This window comes from Marmota monax, unplaced genomic scaffold (assembly GCF_021218885.2).
Source record: "Marmota monax isolate L192 unplaced genomic scaffold, Marmota_monax_Labrador192_F-V1.1 WCK01_AAM20220418_F8-fsc00018, whole genome shotgun sequence".
Taxonomy (NCBI): Eukaryota; Metazoa; Chordata; class Mammalia; order Rodentia; family Sciuridae; genus Marmota; species Marmota monax.
The window spans coordinates 1,411,090-1,434,171 of NW_026692201.1; the positions used below are offsets into that span (position 1 = coordinate 1,411,090).

The window sequence follows — 23,082 nt, forward strand, 5'->3', positions numbered from 1 at the left end:
CTTGGTTTTGGCTGCCCTATCTTCATTTTCTCTTCCTTTCAGCTAAAACTTCCACCCTTGATATGCAAAAGTAGCCTGGTTGAGATGATAGACCATTTTAATTCACATAAAACACTGGCCTGCCATTCATGTGCGGAGCTAGACAACATAATGGAGAATGAAAAATGATCATGACCAAATAGTATGAATCATAGATTACCATTCTGCCAAACTGCAAGCTTCCAGGCCACAAGCCTAGAGTTAATCCAAACAAAAAAGGCTACTGCTTACACTTATCCGCATTGACTTCCTTTTCATAATTTACTGGAGCTGGAAAAAAGTCCTCTGTAACAAAATGTATACAGTTCAGAAATTGTACAAAACATTAATTTAGCAAGATGAAATTGGTTACAATCACCAAAATTAACATTCAACATACTGTTCACTGCCACTTCCATGAAGATACTCAGATAAATAATCACTGTCTGAAAAGTCACAATAGGAGCTATTTAAACATTATGCAGAACAGAAAAGGTCGATCTTCTATAATACTGCGGATACGACCACTAAGAGGCTCTCCATGCTGCTATGGCATCGTGGAATGTTCTCCAGAGTCCACCTTCCACATGAGACATCAGCTTTCCAAGACCAACACTGAAGCATTAGATGTAATACAAAATAAGGAGTTCTTTATTATTTATACAAAACTCATACATTTAAAAAAAAATTAAGATTCAACAACTCTGCTGACCCCCTGAGGAAGCTAAGAGCTTTTATGGGTCCATTAAAAAGCCCTGTGTGGATGATTCCGTCACCAGCCTCCTAGCCACAGGAACAAGGCACACAACTCCAGGCCGTTCACGTGGCTCCATCAGTGGCTGTGCAGGCCGACTTTTCCTATGTTAGGCTTGGCAAGCAAGCCAGGATTTCCTGGACAACGTTTAAGAACACTATCTTCTGTGGCCCAAACTAGAGGTGTTTTTATGTTTTGTTGTTTTTTATCAGCATACAAGTTGATTTTTCTTTATTTCTGGAACACTTTCAAGAAATTCCTAGCATAAGAAGCTTTATTACAACATATACAGTTTTGATAGAGTTTGTTTACAAAAAAAAAAAAAAAACTATCTAAAACTTTCAGCTAAATAAATTAAAATATCTTTAAAGAAATTAAAGTTGGCTTAGAGAAATGGTGTTTTTCTTTCACAACTGTGTTTCTACATTCTGAGAGAGGTCACAGACTTGCTTATACGTGACAGAGTCACCTTGACTAAGCAACACAGACCTGATCAATCTTTAGTAAAGAGCATAAAACTGTTCCTTAAAGCCTAATGCTGAAAGACATGCTATAGCCAATCAGACAAACATTTATATTTAGACAAGAGGCCTCTCTGAACAAACAGCCTACAGAGATAAATGCAGTGATTTGTTTTCTTGATAGAGAACTATTTAGCACTGCTTAGCACATTATTCTGTAGTTTGAGAAGAATAATTCTTCCCTTGAAGAAGCAGGTCCCCTTCTGAACAAGAATATTGGTTACAACCCCATCAAAATAGACCAGCACCAAATGAATTATTAGTTTACAAAAAAATAAACTTAGCTCTTATATTGTCAAGTTCTACAACTCAGACTAAATAAATTAACTATAAAATCAGAAGTTTTATCAGCTACAGTATAATTTAAAAATCCATTTTTAACCCATTAGAGGTTGGGGGAAGGACAATCTCAAACTAATCATCATTAACTTCATCATTTCATCAAAAGAAAAAACACCTTTTTTTTTTTTTCAGCTTGTATGTGCTTTCAGAAGTGAACTCTATGTAGATTACCATCTACATCTGTGATACTTTAAAGCATAATATCCAGTTGAGATCTTTCCAAAGAACACAGCATACAAAGCACTAAAACTGTTTTCCAATATGAGGAGTCTGCATGGAAAGGACCTCAAACCTCTCTGAAAGCGAAAAAAATCAAGCAGTTGTCTCACTGATCACATCCATTCATCTTCCACAAGACATTGCATTGAGATTTTTAATTCACAGATTTTATGTTAGTCCTTTAGAACCCAATGCCCATGTTTCAGTTCAGAACCGTCAGCCTATTCAAGCTGCCTTCTTGGTGCAAGTTCCTTGAAGGTCTTGTAAATTTATCTTTGACCTATGCAGAAAAAGACAAAGTAGCAATATAGAAAATGTTAGGAATGCAAAATTTTAATTTGAGAGTATAGTGTCTGAATATTAAGCTTTCATACTGCAATTAGTTTTAAGTATAGGGATAAAACATGTTCAAGCTATCTGTCTTACCTGTTGTGAATCATGTGACTTCTGACAAGATGCCCTGCTGCCAATGCTGCCATCAGTGACAACTCCCCAGCCATTACTGTACCACATACAATTCGGGCCAGCTGCCGGGCATTCTCCCCAGGATTGTCTTTGCACGCTCCTTGAACACCTAGCATCTGTGGCCAGAAGAGAAAGATAGTCGATTCACCCTTAAAGTCAGGAACAACAATGTATCACAAAATCAACTAAAATAACGGCAAATAATGACAACAGCATAAAATTAGACTCCAGTGGATGAAGTACTAAATTTCCAAGAATTTACAGCTAGGACTAACAATTCATATACCATAGTAACAAAATCCACAAGCTGGCTGGCAGTGTACATACATGTGCTCTTTTAATCTACTCTGAATTTGGATCCACTGGGAAGGAAACAAAAGATCAAGACCCATATACCCAATATGAGAATAAGAGCCATACCAGTACCAGCTAAAATATGGAGGGGAATGATATGTAGTATTGGCTAGAAACTGAACCCCAACAGTTAGAGCTAGGCTTGAGGTTACTGGTTTCTGTGCCAGATGTGTCATACCTGCAGACAGGCCTGCTGAGGTAGAAGGTTGGTCCCACCACCCACAGTTCCTATTTCTATAGATGGCATGGTGCAACTGATATACAAATCTTCATTTGTGGGACCACTTGCTTCCATTAAAGTAATACAGTTTGAACTACCAACATTCTGTGCTGCATCCTGGAAAGATAAACAACAAAAAAAGACAGTAAAATCCCTTCACTTAGAACAATGTAACAAAGAAGAGAAGTGGAGGCAGGAGACTCACCTGTCCACAGGCAATGTAGATAGCGGTAACAATGTTTGCGGCATGGGCATTGTAGCCTCCTATGCTCCCGGCCATGGCAGAGCCCACCAGATTCTTGTTAATGTTTACATCAATCATAGCTTCTGTTGTTGTCTTCAGTACCTAAATCACAATTGTACACATTTTATATCTTCCCCCAGGAGATTCACAGGGGTGTTATACAGATCTACTTTATTGTATCTCCAGAAAGCAAGAATTTAGATGCAGCCCCACTGAGGCCCTGTCCTCAAAAAATGTATCAGTAATGTTTGCTCCTGTGAATGCCATAGACAAATGGATAAGGTACAATAAAACAGCCATCTTTAATGGAAAAGATAACCTCATAAATTTAACTTTATTAAAAATGTTATTGGGCTGGGCTATAGCTCAGTGGCAGAGCGCTTGCCTAGCATGCATGAGTTCAATCCTCAGCACCAAATAAAAATAGACAAATAAAATAAAAGCATGCTGTACATCTACAACTACAAAAAAAATTTTGTTTAAATGTTATTATTCCTTTCTCAAATTTTTTAATTCAATTAAAGGAGAAGGATAAGGAAAAGAGAAGAATAGAAAACAAAATAAAGCATTCATCCAATCACTTACTTCTCTGACAACCTTGGCTGGAATGACAGCTTCACAAACAACAGTCTTTCCTCTTCCTTCAATCCAGTTTATGGCAGCAGGTTTCTTGTCAGTACAGTAGTTACCACTAACTGCAAGAATTTGCATTTCAGGGAAATACTCATGAAGTTTCAAAAGTGCTTTTTCTGTACCCTATTAACAATCAAAAAACAAAACAAAACAGAGCATTAAAATGAATTAAGTATTCATCATTTTGAACCTAGGGCCTCATGTATCTACTCCATTACTGGACTATATTTTAGCCCCATCCCCACTTTAAATTTTTTAAGCAAAATTTTGAAATGTTAATCCCAAGATCCTTCCCACCCTCTCTGAAATAAACTTAGTGCATGTCCAATGCCAAGTCTAAATTAAAAGTATCAAATATAAACACCAATCAACAAATGTTGATGTATAACAGGAGCCAAATCAATCAATATTTAGCCTTCAATGGATTTAAATCAATTCAATCTTTGAGTATGTAACATATGTATGAAGTACCTATGACAAAACAGAGACGGACATAAACGACAAGTCTGTTCCTCATCTCTATCTCCCTACCACCTAATAACACTTCCTGGGACAATCATTCCTACAAGTTCTACATCTACCCATGTATCCTTCAGATACAGTGTACCCATATTAACCTTGGAAATCATGTTCATTCCCATGGCATCCCCTGTCCTGGATTGGAAACGGATATAAAGGTTGCGTCCAGCCATACTGACATGAAGTTTCTGCAGACGTGCAAATCTGTAAACAAAAGCAAAGATTTTATTTTATTCTTTTAAGATGGAAATTATCTTAAAATCTATTTCACAGCCAGGTATGATGGCACACAGCTTGGGAAGCTGAGGCAGGAGGACAGAGGGTTCAAGGTCAGCCTCAGCAAAAGTGAGGCACTAAGCAACTCAGTGAGACCTTGTCTCTAAATAAAATACACAGTAGGGCTGGGGATATGGTTCAGTGGTTGAGTGTCCCTGAGTTCAATCCCCAATACCCCCCCCCCCAATCTATTTCAGTCACTTCAATTCACACTTAAAACTCATCGAGATTATTTATTGTTTCTTTAACTAAACACATGAGGTATACTATTTCAACTCTATCTCATTGTTAGATGATGAAAGGGGGTGAGCTATAGACAGTTGTTTCTTAATAAACTTTAAAAGTCCAAATAAAATCAAACATACTAGTTTGAACTATAGCAGGATTATAATCTGTAATGATTATGCTCCTTTGTAAATTTTACTTTCTGCATTAAAGCAAACCTACTATACTAATACTAATCTTGCTTGGAAAATCTTATCTGAAAAACTCTACTGCTGGGCAACAGTCTAATTAGATTTTCTATCTCATGCTTTTTTTTTTTTTAAACTACTTTACCTCTATGGGGGAATTCATTTGAATATCTATGCTCCAAACATAAATTTTAGTCATTCTAAATGAACAGATCTTAAGTTTGATTATTTTATCTCAGTCAATATATTATCAATTATATTTAGCAATCACAGAAAATGGCACTATTTCTAAAATAAGCATATCTATATAAATACACACACACACACACACACACACACACACCCCTACCTGCTGGTGCTATCAAAGGCCTCCTTTATCACTGCAAACCCTTCAGGTGTTTCAAGCCAGGCCTTCACTTCTGCAGAGTCACAAGCGCGTGGAAGACGCACCACTGGGCCACGAGTCATACCATCTGCAAGAACTCGGCTGCTGGCACCTCCACCAAGCTACATAATGTATTTCAAAAACATGTTAACCCAGAATATACTTCTATTTGTCCCAAAAGGTATCCTTCATGGTCCCCAAATCTGTTCTGGTTGCCTTGCCAAAGATATATTTTAAAACACAAAAATTGCCCGGCATGGTGGCACACGCCTGTAATCCCATAATGCTAAATTAAAGTAATATAAATCTTTTCTATTACATCTTTTCTATTACAGCTCGGGAGGCAGGAGGATCACAAGTTCAAAGCTGGCCTCAGCAAAAGCGAGGTGCTAATCAACTCAGTGAGACCCTGTCTCTAAATAAAATACAAAATAGGGCTGGGGATGTGGCTGAGTGTTTGAATGCCCCTGAGTTCAATCCTAGGTACCAAAAAAAAAAAAAAAAAAAAAAAAATCCTGAAACACAAATAAATAAATTCCAACTTACACCAATTGCTCTACAGCCTCTATTAGTGCTGGCCACAAGGCAACCTTCTGTTGTTGCCATTGGAACCTGAAACTCTTTTCCATCCAAGCACAGAGGTCCTGCCACTCCGACAGGAATGGGCATATACCCAATAACATTCTCACAACAAGCTCCCATCACCTAAAAGGTAAAATGAGGCACCAAGTGAAAAATCTACACCATTATAAATACAAAGTAACTCATCCTAGCCCCTGTCATTAATAACGTTCTTAATCTTTTTGTTTTTCAACAAAATTTTTAATTTGCCCTTTAAAAATATTGAAAATACTAAAACTTCAGTAATGACTATAAAATAGGTAAAAGATTTTGAATTTCTATGGCCTCCATTATAAGCAGAATACAAACTTAAAGTAAAATAATTTTAAAAGGAAAAATGTACATATAAAAAAACTAATCAAGGGAAAAAAAAGATTAAAAGCTATAAAGCAAATCTTCTCTAATCAAGAAAACAACATACCAGGGAGTAATTATAATCCCTATAAGGCAGGTACTGGAGAGAAGAAGGCTCTGGAAGTTTTTCGGAAAGTAACTGTCGGCGAATAGATACACCTCGTTCATGGGTTTCCATCAGAGTTTCCAATTTGTAAGCTGGGATATGCTTAGCATTGACCAACTGGATGATCTCAGCATCACTAAGGAATTTTGCACCTTTCTAAAGAAATGGAAAAGAAAATGGGAGGGAGGTCAGAAAGGGAGGTCAAGAAGACTTGAAGGACTATACTATTCATAATGCTAAATACTATTCATACTATTCATAATGCTAAATTAAAGTAATATAAATCTTTTCTATTACATCCCTATCGTTTTTAATACAGATATTCCAGAAAATAAACAATTCATTTAATATAAACAATGCCAAATTAAAATAACATGAATACCACACATTATAGTTTTTTAAATTATAAATATTAACTCACATTAATTGCACCAATTAATAGGTTTCACTGTGACATTTCTGTACATGTGTACATCATATTTCAATCATATCCACTATTGCCCTTTCTGCTCCCCACCACCCCTAGGTCCACTTCCCCTTCCCTAACAGTTTCTCATCTACTTTCAGGCCTTTTTTGTTGTTGTTCTTTTAGATATAGATGACAGCAAAGTGTATTTGGACATATTATACATATATGCAGTAGTACATGGAGTATAACTTCCCATTCTTGTGGTTGCACATGATGTGGAGTTATACTGGTCGTGTACTCACACATGAACATAGAAAGTTATGTCTGATTCATTCTACTGTCTTTCCTATTCCCATCCCCCCTCTCATCCTCCCTCCCATCCCTTCATTCCCCTTTGTCTAATCCAATGAACTTGTATTCTTTCCTCTCCCCAATTCTTATTTTGTGTTAGCATCCACATATCAGAGATAATGTTTGGCCTTTGGCTTTTGAGGATTGGCTTATTTCAACTAGTATGATAGAATACAGCTCCATCCATTTACCAGCAAATGCCATAATTTCATTCTTCTTTATTGCTGAGTAATATTCAATTGTGTATATATATCACATTTTCTTTATCCAATCATGTGTTGAAGGGCACCTAGGTTGGTCCCATAGCTTAGCTATTGTGAACTGAGCTGCTATAAACTGATGTGGCTGCGTTATTGTAGTATGCTAATTTTAAGTCCTCTGGGTATATGCCAAGGCCAAGGAGTGGGACAACTGGGTCAAATGGTTCCATTAAGTTTTCTAAGAAATCTCCATTTTGCTTTCCATAATGGTTGCCCTGATTTATAGTCCCATCAGCAATGTATGAGTGTACCTTTTTCCCCACATCCTCCACATCCTTGCCAACATTTATTGTTACTTGTATTCTTTTTTTTTTTTTTTTTAAAGAGAGAGTGGGGGGGGGGAGAGAGAGAGAGAGAATTTTTTAATGTTTATTTTCTAGTTTTCGGCGAACACAACATCTTTGTTTGTATGTGGTGCTGAGGATCCAACCCGGGCCGCACACATGCCAGGCGAGGGCGCTACCGCTTGAGCCATATCCCCAGCCCATTACTTGTATTCTTGATAATTGTCAGGCTTTTTTTTTTTTTTTTAAGTTTCCACATTATGAGAGAAAACATGGAATACTTGCCTGTGTCTGGCTTATTTTGCTTAACATGATATCTTCCAGTTCTATCCACTTTCTACAAATGACATTATTTTATTCTTCTATTGTGATCAGTGCCACAAAAAAATATTTGGTATACAGGTATCTCTTTTATATGCTAACTTCATTTCCTTTGGGCATATAAACAGGAGTGGTATAGCAGGATGATAATGGTAGTTCATTTTTAATTTTTTGAGGAACCGCTCTACTGTTTTCCACAGTGGCTGTACTAGTTTATATTCCCACTGTACTGAAAGATTTCTTTTTCTACATCCTCACCAGATTTGCTATTATTTTTTAAAACCACTGCCATTATGACTGGGGTGAGGTGAAATCTCAAGGTAGTTTTGATTTGCATTTCCTCACTGGCTAAAGACATTGAGCATTTTTTAACATATTTATTGGCATTAACAATGCAGTCTACAAGGGAGCTTCAGGAGAGAAAGGTCACTTCTGGTTGGAATTGGGGCAAATTTTCTAAAGATGGTCACATATGCCTTAAAGACATGGAAAGGGAAGGTACCCTAGGTGTCAGGAACAACAGAAACCCAGAGCTGGGACATGTGTTTATAGAACAATAACATGATTCAACTCAAATATGTATGAATAAAGAATGAAGATGAAACAGATTCAAGCATATGGCATTTTGCTTAATCAAAATAAATCTTCATATTGAGTAAAGATAAATATAGTAGCTAACCTATCAAAACTACTTTCATCTTTCAAGTTGGAAGTTCCAAACTTCAGATATCTGAAGATAAAGAATTATTCAGCCCATATACCTTGCTCAATACCAAACCTCTTTAGAGAGAAGATAAAAAAAGCCGAAGTCTGAAAGATCACAATGTTAAGCACTCTCAATTATAGTAAAGTAGTACTCTGGACCAGCTTATTTTAGGAGGCAATAAAGAAAAGATCAGAACCCAGGACAGTGTATTTGGACTCAGTCCAGCTTCCCTCCTCCGCAGTACACCTGCTCTCTGTAAGCCCAAGACATCTATAAATTAAATGAAGTACTCCAACCAATATTTATTTCTTACAGTATTACAACATGTGATAAATATTTGTTGTGCACACAAATACTATATAGTCCTGCTGACGATATCAGCTCTCAGAAGAGCTAAAACACAAGCACTATAAGAGGAGAAGTCAAAAAAATCTTTGGCTTTCTCTAGAGGGAGATGAACTGGGGTGGGGATGTAACTCAGTGGTAGAGTGCTTCCCTAGCACAGGCCAGGCCCAGGGTTCAATCCTCAGTATGAGGGGAAATAAAAATTATACACACATACACATGTAGACATATGTGTGTGTGTGTGTGTGTGTGTATAGAGAGACATGTCTACACTTATCTATCTATACATCTATAGATATCTATACATATATACATAGGAAAATGATCTGAATAGAAGTAATATCAAAATGAAAGTAAATTATTTATAAAACTAAACAAATGCCAGACCAAAACATGAAAATTTCCCAGAGAGTTTCAAAGAAAAAAAAATCTGTTAAGATTCTGATGTCCACTCAGAAATTTTGCTAACCCTGTATTCAACAAAAACAGTTATAAAAAAACATATATAAAACCAAACACACCTGCACTCTTACACATAAGCACATGAAAATTAAGAATTAACTTCAAAAATAAATACTGCATGATTTCACTTATATAGGGAATCAAAGTTAAAAAGAAGAAGAAGAAGAAGAAGAAGAAGCAGAAACAGCAGCAGCAGCAGCAGCAGCAGCACAGTAAAATGATTGATGGTTGGCCAGTGGCTTGGGAAATAGGAAATGAAGAAATGTTGGTTTACAGGGTGATATGAGGATGAATAAGCTCTGGAGATATAATATATAGCAATGGCCTATAGTTAACAATACTGTATTATAGACTAGAAATTTGCTAAAAAGGTAGATCTTAAGTGTTCTCATAAGAAAGGAAGGGAAGAAAAGAGGTAGGAAAGAGTGTTAGGTGAGAAGTATGTTAATAAGCTTGACTGTGGCAATTATTCACAATGTATATCAAAACACCAAACATACAACCTACATACACAACACTGTCAATTATACTTTAATAAAGCATTAAGGTATAATACTTAATACTTTAAGTATTATAGTATTATACCTTAATACTTTATTATAGTATGGGGGGGAGTACCTCTTAACTAATAAACATAAGGGAAAAAAAATAATTAACAAGATTATGAATGAACTCATAGTTATATAGGTTAAAAAACCCTGTTCAAATCTCAGGAAGGGCAGGCTGGGGTTGTAGCTCAGTGGTAGAGCATTTGCCTAGCATGTGTAAGGCTGGGTTCAATTCTCAGCATCACATATAAATAAACAAAAATAAAGGTCCAGAAACAACTAGAAAAATGTTTGTTTGTTTGTTTATGGTGCTGGGGATTGAACCCATTGTGCATGTGAGGCAAGCACTCTACCAACTGAGCTATATCCCCAGCTCTAGAATAATATTTTTAAAAATATTTTTTAGTTATACATGGACACAATATCTTTATTTTATTTATTTATTTTTATGTGGTGCTGAGGATCAAACTCAGGGTCTCACAGGTGAGAGGCGAGTGCTCTACCACTGAGCCACAACCCCAGCCCAAGAAGAATATTTTTTTAAAATCTCAAGAAAGCCAGCTTCCTTATGAGTTGGCCTACAAAACAAAAACAAAACAAATTTTCTTCTATCTTTAAAGTTCATCTCCCTGTTAAATATTTCTCAGGCCTCAACACATGAAAATATAATAGTTGTTCATCTCTCTAATATATAGCAATAAGCTAGAAAAAGTTTTGACTCTGAAATCAGAAAATATCAACCCTCCCCCACTTTTTTTTGTTTTGGTACTGAGGATTAAACCCAAAGGTGTGCTCAACCAGTGAATCACATCCCCAGCCCTTTTTTATATTTTATTTAGAGACAGGGTCTCATTGAGTTGCTAAGTGCCTTGCTAAATTGCTGAGGTTGGCTTTGAACTTGCAATCTTCTTGCCTCAGCTTCCAGAGCTGCTGGGATTACAGGCATGTGTCACTATGCCTAGCTCAAACCCTACTTCTAACTACCATTTCCCTCATGTATTATTTAAATGTCTTGAGCCTCATGTTTCTCATCCATAAAACAGAAATAATTCCACTATCCAATAAGGTTGTGGGGAATAAAGACAAGTAACACAGTGCTAGAATTTAGTAGTACTTAGTACTACTAATAGCTTCTTCTTCCTTTAGTAAAAAAGCTCACTTTAAAGAAAAATTCAAAGCTTAAGTCTATGCTGTTGTCCTCACCTCTGCATTCCCAAGTATCTGTAGACACTCTTCATTAGGCCGAGGCTCCCTGGGAAATTCAATCTCAGATTCCTGTGTCACTGGTTCAGATGAAGAATCGGATAAGGAAGAGCCACCAACCATAAACGTAGCTCTGTTTGAGGTGTCAGTTTCAGCCACTAAAGGTTTGATAACTTCAACTGTTCAAGAGATCAAAAGATATCTCAAAACACTGAACATAATTTTTTAAATGGACTCAAATATTTGACAAATCAGCAATGGAAGAATTCGAAGTGAGGAGAATAAGAAATTACCTCTTCTTTCTTGGTTTATCCCTGTGTCTCCTTCCACTGACTGAAATTTCTGGTTATTTCTGACAAGCGTAGGTTCACGTCTACAACAATTATCTGGAACTTTCTTTTGGGCCACTACAGGAGATGTGATAGGGTTTTTTAGCGAGAGCGTAGATTCTGTCTCTGCTTGTTCAAAGAAAATGTACTTTACAGCCAGAAGGAGAGCTAAACTTAGGGTAATAACTTGTTCAATATCCATGCTGATCATTCTAAATAAAAGAAAACAAATTAAAATATTATTAAGAAATATAAAAGGTACAACTTAAACTTCATTAAAGTACTATGATTAATATATAACAAAGCAGATTTCAATTAACTTACTTAGAGAGATAAAATTGCCAGAGGGAAACACTTGGCTCAATTCTCTTGGACACATTTTCTTCAAGGCCCAAAGAAACCTTAGAATGTTCTGCTGTACTGTTTTGAGGAGAAGGATCAGCTATCCAGCGACTATGAGCATGAACGAGAACCAAGCCTAAGGACTGAAATAAAATTTTAAAAATCGTATCTTCTGCTTATCAATAGAACTTAAATTTCTCATTCTTAGAAATTGAACAAGCAGCCACTATCTTCCACAGCACCCTGCTACCATGATAAAGAAAGCCCCAAGTTTGTTATATGCTAAAGTGTGGTCCCATTAATAATGAAATATCCTAAAGAACAGGTTTTCAAGAAAGAGTTGGAGGAACTTGAAATTTTTATTTATGTGAGAGAGACCAGGAGCCTCAAATAAATAAAGAAGAAAAAAGGGAAGAAGAGTATCATATCATTTAAAAAGCCAAAAATTATATAAAAAAGAACAGGAAGTAAAAAACAAAAATGACTAAAAAGATAACCTTGGAACTATGAATATGGAAGGGAGAAGAAAACAATGTCTTTACCATAATCATCTTGACCCTCTGAGTTACAGGATTTGGCTTATTTTCTTCTTCTTCTAAAACTCGGGCAAAATGGCTGAGCTGCCAAATTGGTCGACCCTCACGGCTTTCCCGAGAAAGCTACAAAATAAGTCAATATTATGTTAGAAGGTACTGATTTTTCCTTAAGTGACCTAATGTAATGCAAAATATTACTCTAATACTATGCCAGAAGAATTGTTCTTACCTCTAATACCAAGGATACACAAGCTGGGAAAAAAGTCATGAACACGAAGTAGTTGGCAAGAACTGACATGCAGCCAAAGCAGCACATAATTTCAAGCTGACGCACCCCTGCTTAAAGAAAAATTCAATGTGTAACTAGTAAAGTATATGTATTTTCTTTTTTTTTTAATAGATGAACACAATATCTTTATTCATTTTTTTATGTGGTGCTGAGAATCGAACCCAGTGCCTCACATATGCTAGGCAAGCCTTCTACCACTGAGCCACAACCCCAGCCCCAAGTATATGTTTTTTCAATGATACGTATATCACAAGGACTTTTGCTGCAGATAGACAAATATGACTATTAAACTCTTTGCCATTTACTGGAAACAGAATCATCAACTCAAAAGTGATGCCAAGACTTAGTGAACAAGAACAACTATAGCACCAAAGACCTTGTCTTTTCCCATGTTCCTAACACATCACTACATCAGGCACAGTAGTAGTATTCAGTACACATCTAACATGTTTTCAATCCTCTTTTATCAAATGGTAGTTTCAAGACAAGGGTATAGAGGACAGGATCTACTGAAGAACTTCCCCCTTCCAATTTACACTACTGATCGAATATTACCAAGGACAAAAAGGAGAGAGCATATTGCCAGTTATGTGATTCCTGATACAGTATCAAAGTAAATATTTCTTGTGAACCACTGAACTCTAATTTCCATATAATCTCTTTGGTGCCTCCTTATGTTCTTATAATTTGTATCTTACTGATCTTTTTGAAAAATAATAAATAAAAAATAGTAATTCAAGATTGAAAAGTAACAACTAAATTAACTTCTTTTCCTCCTTCCTTCCTACTCTCCTTTCTTTCTGGTGCTAGGGGTTCAACCCAAGATCTTTGCACTCTACCATGGAGCTAAATTCCTATTATCAGGTATATATATTTTTAAAATTTAAAAACATATTTTCTTTGCTATATAAAAATCTTTATTGAAAGACAGAATAATATATAATTAACCATCAGGAAATTTAGAAGAAACATTATATATTTAAAAGTCAACCAACTGCTCCCTTAAAAGTTAGATAATTTGGGTTGGGACTGTAGCTTAGTGGTAGAGCACCCACCTGCCTTGCATGTGTGAGGCATTGGGTGCGATCCTCAGCACCAAATAAATAATAAATAAAGATATTGTGTCCAACTACAACTAAAAAAAAAAGAAAGTTAGATAATTTACTTCTCAAAGAATAAGCTTCCTTATTGAGGGTTGTAAAATACCAAGGAGAGTCACTAGAACTATAATTAACTAACCAAGTGAGGAAGTCATAAAATTTTGGCCTAACTATTAGGAAACCTCCACAATAGCATACTATATTCATTCTGATAAATTTCCAAGCCAAATAATTTTTATCCTATATAATGGAGTCCTATGTATCTAATACTCTACTATGCAACTGAGGATGAGGAAACGTGTTGAGGTTAATGCTGCTTACTTGCTAAAAGGTACTGTATGCTATCTGATTAAATCTTCCCAACCACCCTGTTAAGTAGATCTAATAACTCAGATGTGTCCAATTTCTCACTCTTACACTGTCTCATACATGACAATTAAATCACAAGGAACCAAGTCACCAATTTTAGTCTGGAAATAGCAATGGGTAGAAGGAGCTTTCTAGAACAGCCTTGGAATACAATATTGGTTAAAACACCAACAACAGGGGCTGGGATTGTAGCTCAGTGGTAGGGCACTTGCCTAGTATATGTGAGGCCCTGGGTTTGATCCCCGGCATCACATAAAATAAATAAACAAACAAAATAAAGCATTGTGTCCATCGACAACTAAAAAATATTAAAAAAAAAAAAAACAAAAATAAACCCCAACAAAGTGGGACACAGAAAGATAAGATGGAAAGAATAAAACACAAGTAAATAATTTGCTACTACATTTTCACTAAGGTATAAGGATGCTAGGGCAGATACACCCACACAAAAATATAATTTAAAGCTTTTGAGAATAATCTAAAAGTCAGAATTTAAGAGTAAACAATACGGGACTGCAGTTATAGCTCAGTGGTAGAGTGCTCACCTAGCATGTGTGAGGCACTGGGTTCAATCCTTAGCACCACATAAAAATAAAATAGAGGGATTATGTCCACCAAAAACTAAAATAATTAAATAAGTGAATGAATAAAAGTATAATGCCCATCTACAACTAAATAATAATATAATAAACAATACAAATCAGAAAAGTTCTTTTTCCTCTTCAGTGACAATGTATGAGAACTTGCTCACAAACCTGACATGGTTCCAACGCCAATCACAAGACATTCAACAAGAGCATCAAGGGTGAATGTAGGACCCAAAATTGCCATTCCACGAGCAATATTTTCCCTTACTTCATCCTAAAATACAGACCAAAAATTATCAGTGAGAATAAGCTACAAAATAACTTTAAAAAATGTTAGACAGCATTCTAGGACTTATACTAAAATCTAATTTACTATTCAAAGAATAAAATAATCAGACTAACATGTTCAAGATACAAAGCTTGGTAATATAGAGGGTCAAACAAAAAACAAACTACTTTGCTTCCCTTTTCACCGAATGACATATTTCTAAGGAATATTCCTTTAAAGTAGTACATTAATTCTGTCATTTAAATTCCACATAATTAAACTCTACAACATTTTATACTTTGGCTACCACTAACAGAAACTCTTAGGTCTAAGTTTGTTCTGAGATCATATTAGTATTATGAAACCTAAATTATTTCCTTATCAACATGCTCAAGTGATCATAAACATTCATCAATATATAATCAGGGAAGAAATATAAATTATTTTATATTCAAGATACTCTGATGCAAGATTGTTAAAAAAAATAGGTTTTAAAAGTGATTAATGAACATCAAGATGAAACTTAAGATGGAAATAATGCTTGTGTTATTTCAAAGGATTTAAAAATGAATTGGCCCTGGTATTCTCCTCCTCCATTAGACTGTATCCTGCTCTTTCTCTCTGTGTGTTTTGCTAGGTAGATATTCTTATTTATCCAAAAGTCATTTTATCATAACTTCTGAAACATTCAAAATGGAAAATGGAGAAGACTCAAAATCCAGCAGCTATGCAATTATATTTGAGTCATTAGATACATGGAACTATTCCCAGGGTATTTATGCAGAACAGTCTTAGTACTTAAAGAATTAAATTTAAAATTTCAGGCAACCCCTAAATCTTGATTTATGAAGAAACTCTATTGATCCTTCTTATCAATGTAAACTAAAAAAAAAAAAAAAGGAATACTACTCACATTCTGTATTAAAAATAATACTTACCTGTGAATTGGAACTTAGGGCAAACTTTGCTAATGCACTTGCTCTGGAAAGGTCAATCAAAAGTAGGAAAAAGGGCAAAGCTTCACTGGAAAATAGATAAAATGAACAGGTACATTTAACAGAGGAAAACATATAATTTAAAAAATCTTTTTAAAACAAAACTCTTTCCCCTCCCCCCATACTTTGTATGATCCACAGTATGTTTACCTTCCTGCAAAAAGTATACGCTTTACTTCTTTGGTATCCTCAAAGCTAAACATAATATTTGCCCAAAATATTTTCAAAAAACATTTCAATGTTAAAATGTAAATATATTTATACTGAAATACTTCTCAGTGTTTTATTAAAACTGTATAGCAAAATATCATTCTAACTTTTAAAATCTCCTTGAATTAGCACTGGGAAAACACTAGAATATATAAAAATTTTGTTCACTATTTGTGAACAATAAAATATAAAAGCAATAAAAATATATTTTCAAAGAAAGTACTTTTAATACTTACTTCAAGCCTGTCAATTCTTTATCTAAGAAGTGAATGACAACTGTACTGAATACAAAACTTGAGAAAATTGTGAAGAGGCCAGCAATGCCTGAAACAACAAAATTCAACTCTGAAAAATCTATGCTTTATTACACAAATAACAACATTTAGTCTCAGGCAATGTTCTGATGTCTAATAATATTTTTTCTAGATTATTAAGATCTTAAAATTTGGAATGTCTATCTACTTCTCAGTAATAAGAAAGCAAACTAGTAAATGCATGCAGCACAATTTCAGCAATACACACATTTCCAAATACTTGATTTGAACAAACAGGTTGATCCCCACAGTAAATAAAAAATCTGATGGCATACCAAAGAAGTGTAATATAAAAAAGCATTACCCAAAATATATTTTGATCCAAGTTGACGTAAATTCTGGAACTGGAAGTAAATATACAGGATTGCTATGCACCGTGTTATTGTTAGAATTATAATGTCACTGCTCAAAACATCCTGTTGGAGAGAGAGAAAAGAAAACTCCAATAAAATAAGCAATCAAAAATAAGAATTTTTATGTTGTATGTCATTAGTTTATATACTTTCATGAAAATACAAATTCAGGCATAATACAAATCAAGTAAAATATCAAACATACAAATCAAAAATTAAATCCAATTTTTAAAAAGTCCATCATTAAGCCAGTTTATCATGATCATTTTTCACTTTAGTTACTTCTAAAAGATATATTTCTCAAATAAAGTCAATTACACTGATTTGTGTAAATAAGACAAAAGAAGAGTATTTCTAGATCATTCCCATACCATGCAAATAAATGGAAAACTGACACAAGGTTATGAATATTAAAATAAAGGTTTTACTCATAATTTTTTGGATTATTTTCTCTAAAAGGAGATATTCTTTAGAAATTAAAAGTGTAATTTACTATGGTCCATATCAAATTAATTCCACTGACCTCTTCAAATTTTGGACACTCATAATTCCAACCACAGATCTTGTCATTACCAGTAAACATGTTCATAGACATCATACAGATGGTCAGTGTTACTGTCCCCACTATGACTTCCCAGGGATGTGAGGCCACAAAGAGGCCATGCATTCGGAAAAGTCTTGACAACATTGTAGCTATAGATTCCTTGGATCCTGGAAAGAATGAATATCAAGTGTGAAAATTTAGCACATATCTGACTGTACTTTTAGGAAAGTTTTAAGGAAAAGTGTACTGTAAACCCTGCTTTACACACTTAAAGTCCTACACATGACCATTTTATACTGTTCTTTATAATTCTAGAAAATAATTATAGTCAAAAGGACCTGTTATTACCTCTTTACTCAAACACTTAAATCCTCTATTACTCACTGACAACCAACTTAAAAACAGCCAGTTCTTAAAAACTATATGAATTCAAGCATTTATGATCAAACCATATAAACATCCCAGCTCTTATTATCTGAGCCAAAAAGGAGAGCAATAAAGCTGAAAACAAAAGTGAAAACCATTATTCACATTTTCTAATTACTCAGATATAAAATACATATAAACACCCTCTTCACTATCCACATTCTGGTTACACAAAAGGTAAATATCAAAGAGTATATCTGTTGAGCAAGCTCCTGTAAGTCACATTAATTTATAACATCCTCAGAGGTGGGAACCCATTATACTATTTCATTCTCTTAAACATGTAGAATAAAGCCACTAGCAAAATGATGTTTAATAAACCTGCCTAATGTTGCTATCAAAGAAAAGTCTTTTCTGATATTTCTACATTAATAAAAAGGGATATGAATTTTGCTGGGGTGGCTGCTTTTCTTCTGGCAGAATTGTCAACAACAGGTCTAGAAGACCAATGCAAAAGCATTACATGCGAAATCCTCCTAAATTTTTACCCCTAATCAAAACTAGAATAACAACAGAAATGGATGGCTGGCTGAAATAGATATATCCATAGCATGCACAAAGATTCCCTACAGCAGGGCTGGGGTGGGAGTGGTAGAGCGCTTGTATGTGTGAGGCAATGGGTTCGATCCTCAGCACCACAAAAAATAGATAAATAAATAGTTCAGTGCTTCTTTCTTTTACTTAATTTGCTGTCTTTCTATTTTCTGTCTTCAGTAGATGATGAATCACTCACTTTCTTAGTAAATGTAATTAATATCTCTTTGAATTCTTGCTAGAGGGGCTATCAGTGGGCTTTTTAAAAATTAATTTTAATTGATTTTATGGGTAATCCTTATCCCAGATATTCACTTTTAATGTGCTTTAGTTGTAGAAGTACACAATACCTTTATTTATTTATCTTTATGTGGTGCTGAGGATCGGACCCAGTGCCTCACCCATGCTAGCACTCGCTCTCTATCACTGAGCCACAACCCCAATCCCTTCATTTTCATAAGAAGTAAGGTTTGCAAGTTCCTTTGTATACCAATGAATGAAATATATATATATATATATATATATATATATATATATATATATATAATTTTTTTTCCAAATCAGAATATCAAAATTATTATTGAGGGGCTGCGATTTTATAGCTCACTATCCACATTCTGGTTACACAAAAGGTAAATAAATATCAAAGAGTATATCTGTTGAGCAAGCTCCTGTAAATCATATTAATTTATAACCTCCTCAAAGGCAGAAACCCATTATACTATTTCATTCTCTTAAACATGTAGAATAAAGCCACTAGCAAAATGATGTTTAATAAACCTCCCTAATGTTGCTATCACCAAAGAAAAGTCTTTTCTGATGTTTCTACATTAATAAAAAGGGATAAGAATTTTGTTGTGGTGGTTGCTTTTCTGCTAGCAGAATTGTCAACAATGGGTTAAGGAAAAGAAAGTAGCTTTAAGAATGAAACCAATTACCAAGTATCATCTCTCAATGTATCACTTCATGTTCTCTACATTTCAACCATACCAGGACATCAGCCAGATTAACTGGTTTTCAAACTGCAGGTCACAAGCCTTCACTGTATTAATCAGATCATGAAATCAATTCTGTTGGTCAGAACAAACATTTTTAATAAAATAGAAAACAATATAAAATAGCTTTGGGGTAAGATACACAGTATGGGTATTATGTCTTAAAACTCCGTGTGTGCATATATATGAGTGTGTATTCTGGCTTCCAAAAAAACAAGCATTTTTAACTGTAGGTCACAATTTTAAAAGACTAGCAGTCACAAAGGTATATAAATGAGGCCTGCACCTGCCTGTGTTTATTCATGCTTTTCAACCTTATACCCTGAATCTTATTCATCATTTTTCCCTCCAGTATCTTGCAACAAAAACCTGAAAAATGAACAATAAAATACGTTCTATTTAATTGACAGGGACCTAGATTTAAAGTACTGGATAGCTTTAAATGTACCATAGGTTCAAATCCTTCTTAATGACAACCAAAACCCTCATAAGAGGTTAGATGTTCATGACAGTTTCTATACATAACTCCTTCAACTTGGGGATTCTTCCCTGAGTCACTACATCACTATCAGATGAATTAAAATCTGAACTGCTACCAGGAAGAAACCCCAATTTGATTACAAATGATTTAGCATAACCCATAATTATACATTAGGCACATTATGTTTTCTCTTATATTCCTGGTGGTATTGTCAATTTTGCAACCTTTTTTTTTTTTCTCTCCTGGGTGTAAAGTTATCTTTTCAACATTCAGGGTAAAAAACATTCACATTAACCTGTGAGCCACCCCAAACCCTGAGAACCACACCTATTTGGAAATACAAACTGAGCAACTTTACAAAGGTGTGTCAAAAGTAACTATAATTATAATCAATGTCATTTCTCATAGCACTCTCCCATTTCACTGTGATTATGTAAACCATTTACTGTCACAGAATCCAATCCTCCCCCTTCATCAGCAGTTGAGAATAGTACTAGCAGGCTACAGGGTAGCTCAAACAAATTTAATAAACAGTATTTACACCATGCTGCAATAATAAAAATATCTTTTTAAATCAAACTACAGAAATAAGAAACATATGTGTTGCTTATTCTGACTGAAGTTTGCCACAAACATTTCACATATTCTTTAAAAATATGGATAATTTAAATTCACTAGAATCCTTAAATTCTGCTACTAAAACCACCTACCCTAGCCAACTACTGAAAAGGATACTTTAGCACTGTACTATGATTCTTTCTTCCCATTCTGCACTCCTCCTATGTTATACATTCCCATATTTGATTATATAGCATCAATATCACTAGTCTCAAAGTAATTAATGTATACATGATAACCTCTTGAAGGCAAGAACCATATACTCAATCTACTATCCTATAAAATCATCATCATCTTGCACTAGAAATCAGATATCTGGATTCTATACTCAATTCTATTACATGTTACCTGTTTGAAATCACAAACTCTCTTCATTCACTTATGAAGTTCTTTCAAAGTTCTCTGACAAAGTAGTAAGTGAAACCATATGAAACTGCCATTTTTGTAGGTAAGAAAGGTTGTTTTGTAGGGGGAAAAAGTTGAAAAATAGTGGCAATTTCATATAGGTGAACCAAAGTTGAAGTGGATCCCATAAAATGGCTGTCTGTCCATGGTCTACAAATCCAACAGTGTGCAAACATGCCACAAACTCCACATACACCCACTTCATCTCAAAATATCATGCCACATGTACAACCATTCAATGTTAATTTAGGAATCTATGCACAATTTTTTAAACCTTCATGATACTAACCACCATTGTCCTTACTGCCAAGTTATCACAAGTTCTGGAAAGACACTACGTCAAAGCAGCCCTGCAAAATCCAGTCTATCCCCAAAATACACTTTGTGCCTTTGCTGGATTACCCATAAAAAGTCTTCTAGTGCACGTATAAGAAAATAAGTCCACAAGTAAACAAAAATCATTCACTACTTTGTGAGTCGCTAAAATTATGAACAAGTACTTAGTATACTAAGTACTATAATGTTTCCTATGACTGCAGGACCAAATCCAAGTAAGAATATTCTCAAATAATGAAATATTTCCTATGAACACTTAAAATGGAGTACATCAACCTCCTCCTATCAGAGAAATCGATTGTTTTACCTCCAAGGTGCACTTTTCCTAACCCAAACCAAATAACTCCGGAAAATATATCGGGTTTGAACTAAAGGACTGCAGCATCAAAGACACTACGCCTCTCAGAACCAAAAAAGACTCCTTTCAGTCCCTGGGTGAGCCCCTCTTTAGGCTCCGCGTCCACTCAACCGGTTCCCATGGAAATAACCGGACACATTACGCGACTCCACTGCTTTGGGTTAGTTAGCAGCATTTAGGGAGATCTTTCTAGTCACTTAAAAGAAAGGTCCCGACTAACAGCAGCCCCTAGGCGTGAAAGCCTGGACCCTAAGGACGCTTCTCCCGCCCACTCCGCGATCTGCCGGCCCCACTCCCCCTCCAACTCCCAGCATTTCTGGAATTAAGGGGCCTCCGTGATCACCCTGCCTGGCACCCGTTCCGAACACCCAGATGATGGCGACTGCCTGGCCAGCAAAGCCTCCTTCGGACAGGGCCAGCGAACGCGGCTACGCCCTGTTGGTCCACAGACAGTGATGGCAGCCACAAAAAGGCCGGATCGCCGCCCGCCCAGTTGGGCCTCAAGGACGTCTCCTCACAGTCCCCGCCGGACCCGGACGCCACACCACACAGGCGAAGGGAAACCGCAGCTCCCGCTAGGTCTCCGGGGGCTGCCCGCAGGCACTCTCCTGGGTCGGGAGAAGCTCGAGAACCTCCACCAACACGGTCCCAATCCCGCTCCCGTCCCATTCCGCCCTGTTCTTTCGTGACCATTGCCAGTCTCACCTCGGGATCTCACTAGAGGACACCGAACCCGGACGCCGGTGTTCAGCCTGTCTCCAGTCAACGGAGACACGGAGCGGAAGGAACTGTGGATTTACGCACGCTCGGGGATGACGAGTCTGCGCCCAATAAGAAAGGATCGTCCGATCGTCTAGCCAATCATCTGGAGGCTGCTCGGCCTGACGTCACGAACGGTCGCCTTAACAACCGCCCACAGCTCTCCCCAGGCCGAGAACCAGCACCGCACCATCTCTCACCACGTCCCAGCCAACCAATAGTTAGTGGAGCCTCAGCACCAGTGCCTGCCTATTGGCCGAAGAGCCGTGGGGGCGCAAGCATGGAAAGTGCCTAGGCGAAGGCTATAGGGGTTCTGGCGGGTGGAATGTCTTGCAGCCCCCGGACCTGACCCGCAGTCGTCCTGGCTGTAAGTTTACTATGAAAGACAGCAGTATGAAGCAGAATTGGAGCGTGAGGAATAACGCAGGGTTTGATTGAGGGTAAAGAGCTCAGTTACTTAGTATAGAGAGATGGGGGGAAGCAGAGGTGGCCATGAAAAAAAAAAAAAATAGGAATATAAAAAGGGAGGGTGGCAATCCAAACCTCAAGCCGAATCAGAACCACACCTCGCTGAGACTTACCCATGAGTGTAAATGCCTCC

At 36.2% G+C, this 23,082-nt stretch overlaps 1 protein-coding gene across 2 annotated transcripts; it reads right to left on the reverse strand.

Annotated features, from left to right (window-relative positions):
* Positions 1-281: 281 nt before the first annotated feature.
* Positions 282-22,566, reverse strand: Hmgcr (3-hydroxy-3-methylglutaryl-CoA reductase). Of its 2 annotated transcripts, XM_046426938.2 has the most exons (21): positions 22,428-22,507; positions 19,468-19,599; positions 17,549-17,736; positions 16,977-17,088; positions 16,595-16,682; positions 16,092-16,176; positions 15,054-15,159; positions 12,770-12,876; positions 12,547-12,663; positions 11,987-12,147; positions 11,627-11,874; positions 11,334-11,512; positions 6,406-6,600; positions 5,910-6,068; positions 5,328-5,485; positions 4,388-4,493; positions 3,723-3,893; positions 3,099-3,239; positions 2,852-3,010; positions 2,281-2,435; positions 282-2,134 (listed from the first exon to the last, which is right to left on the reverse strand). In XM_046426938.2, exons 2-21 carry the CDS (start codon positions 19,475-19,477, stop codon positions 2,080-2,082), a joined length of 2,700 nt encoding a protein of 899 aa, XP_046282894.1. In that variant the 5' UTR covers positions 19,478-19,599; positions 22,428-22,507; the 3' UTR covers positions 282-2,079. The 2 variants fall into 2 exon arrangements, with proteins under 2 accessions (XP_046282894.1, XP_046282900.1); XM_046426944.2 differs by lacking the exon at positions 19,468-19,599 and having other exon boundaries at positions 22,428-22,566.
* Positions 22,567-23,082: the final 516 nt, after the last annotated feature.

What these genes read in the sequence shown, in the direction of transcription:
- Hmgcr (XM_046426938.2), bottom strand. An exon ending in GCCTTTGATAGCACCAGCAG is followed by an intron (nt 4,494 to 5,327) that starts GTAGGGGTGTGT and finishes TTTTGTTTACAG; the next exon opens with ATTTGCACGTCTGCAGAAAC. An exon ending in CTCAGCAGGCCTGTCTGCAG is followed by an intron (nt 2,436 to 2,851) that starts GTATGACACATC and finishes TTCTGGCCACAG; the next exon opens with ATGCTAGGTGTTCAAGGAGC.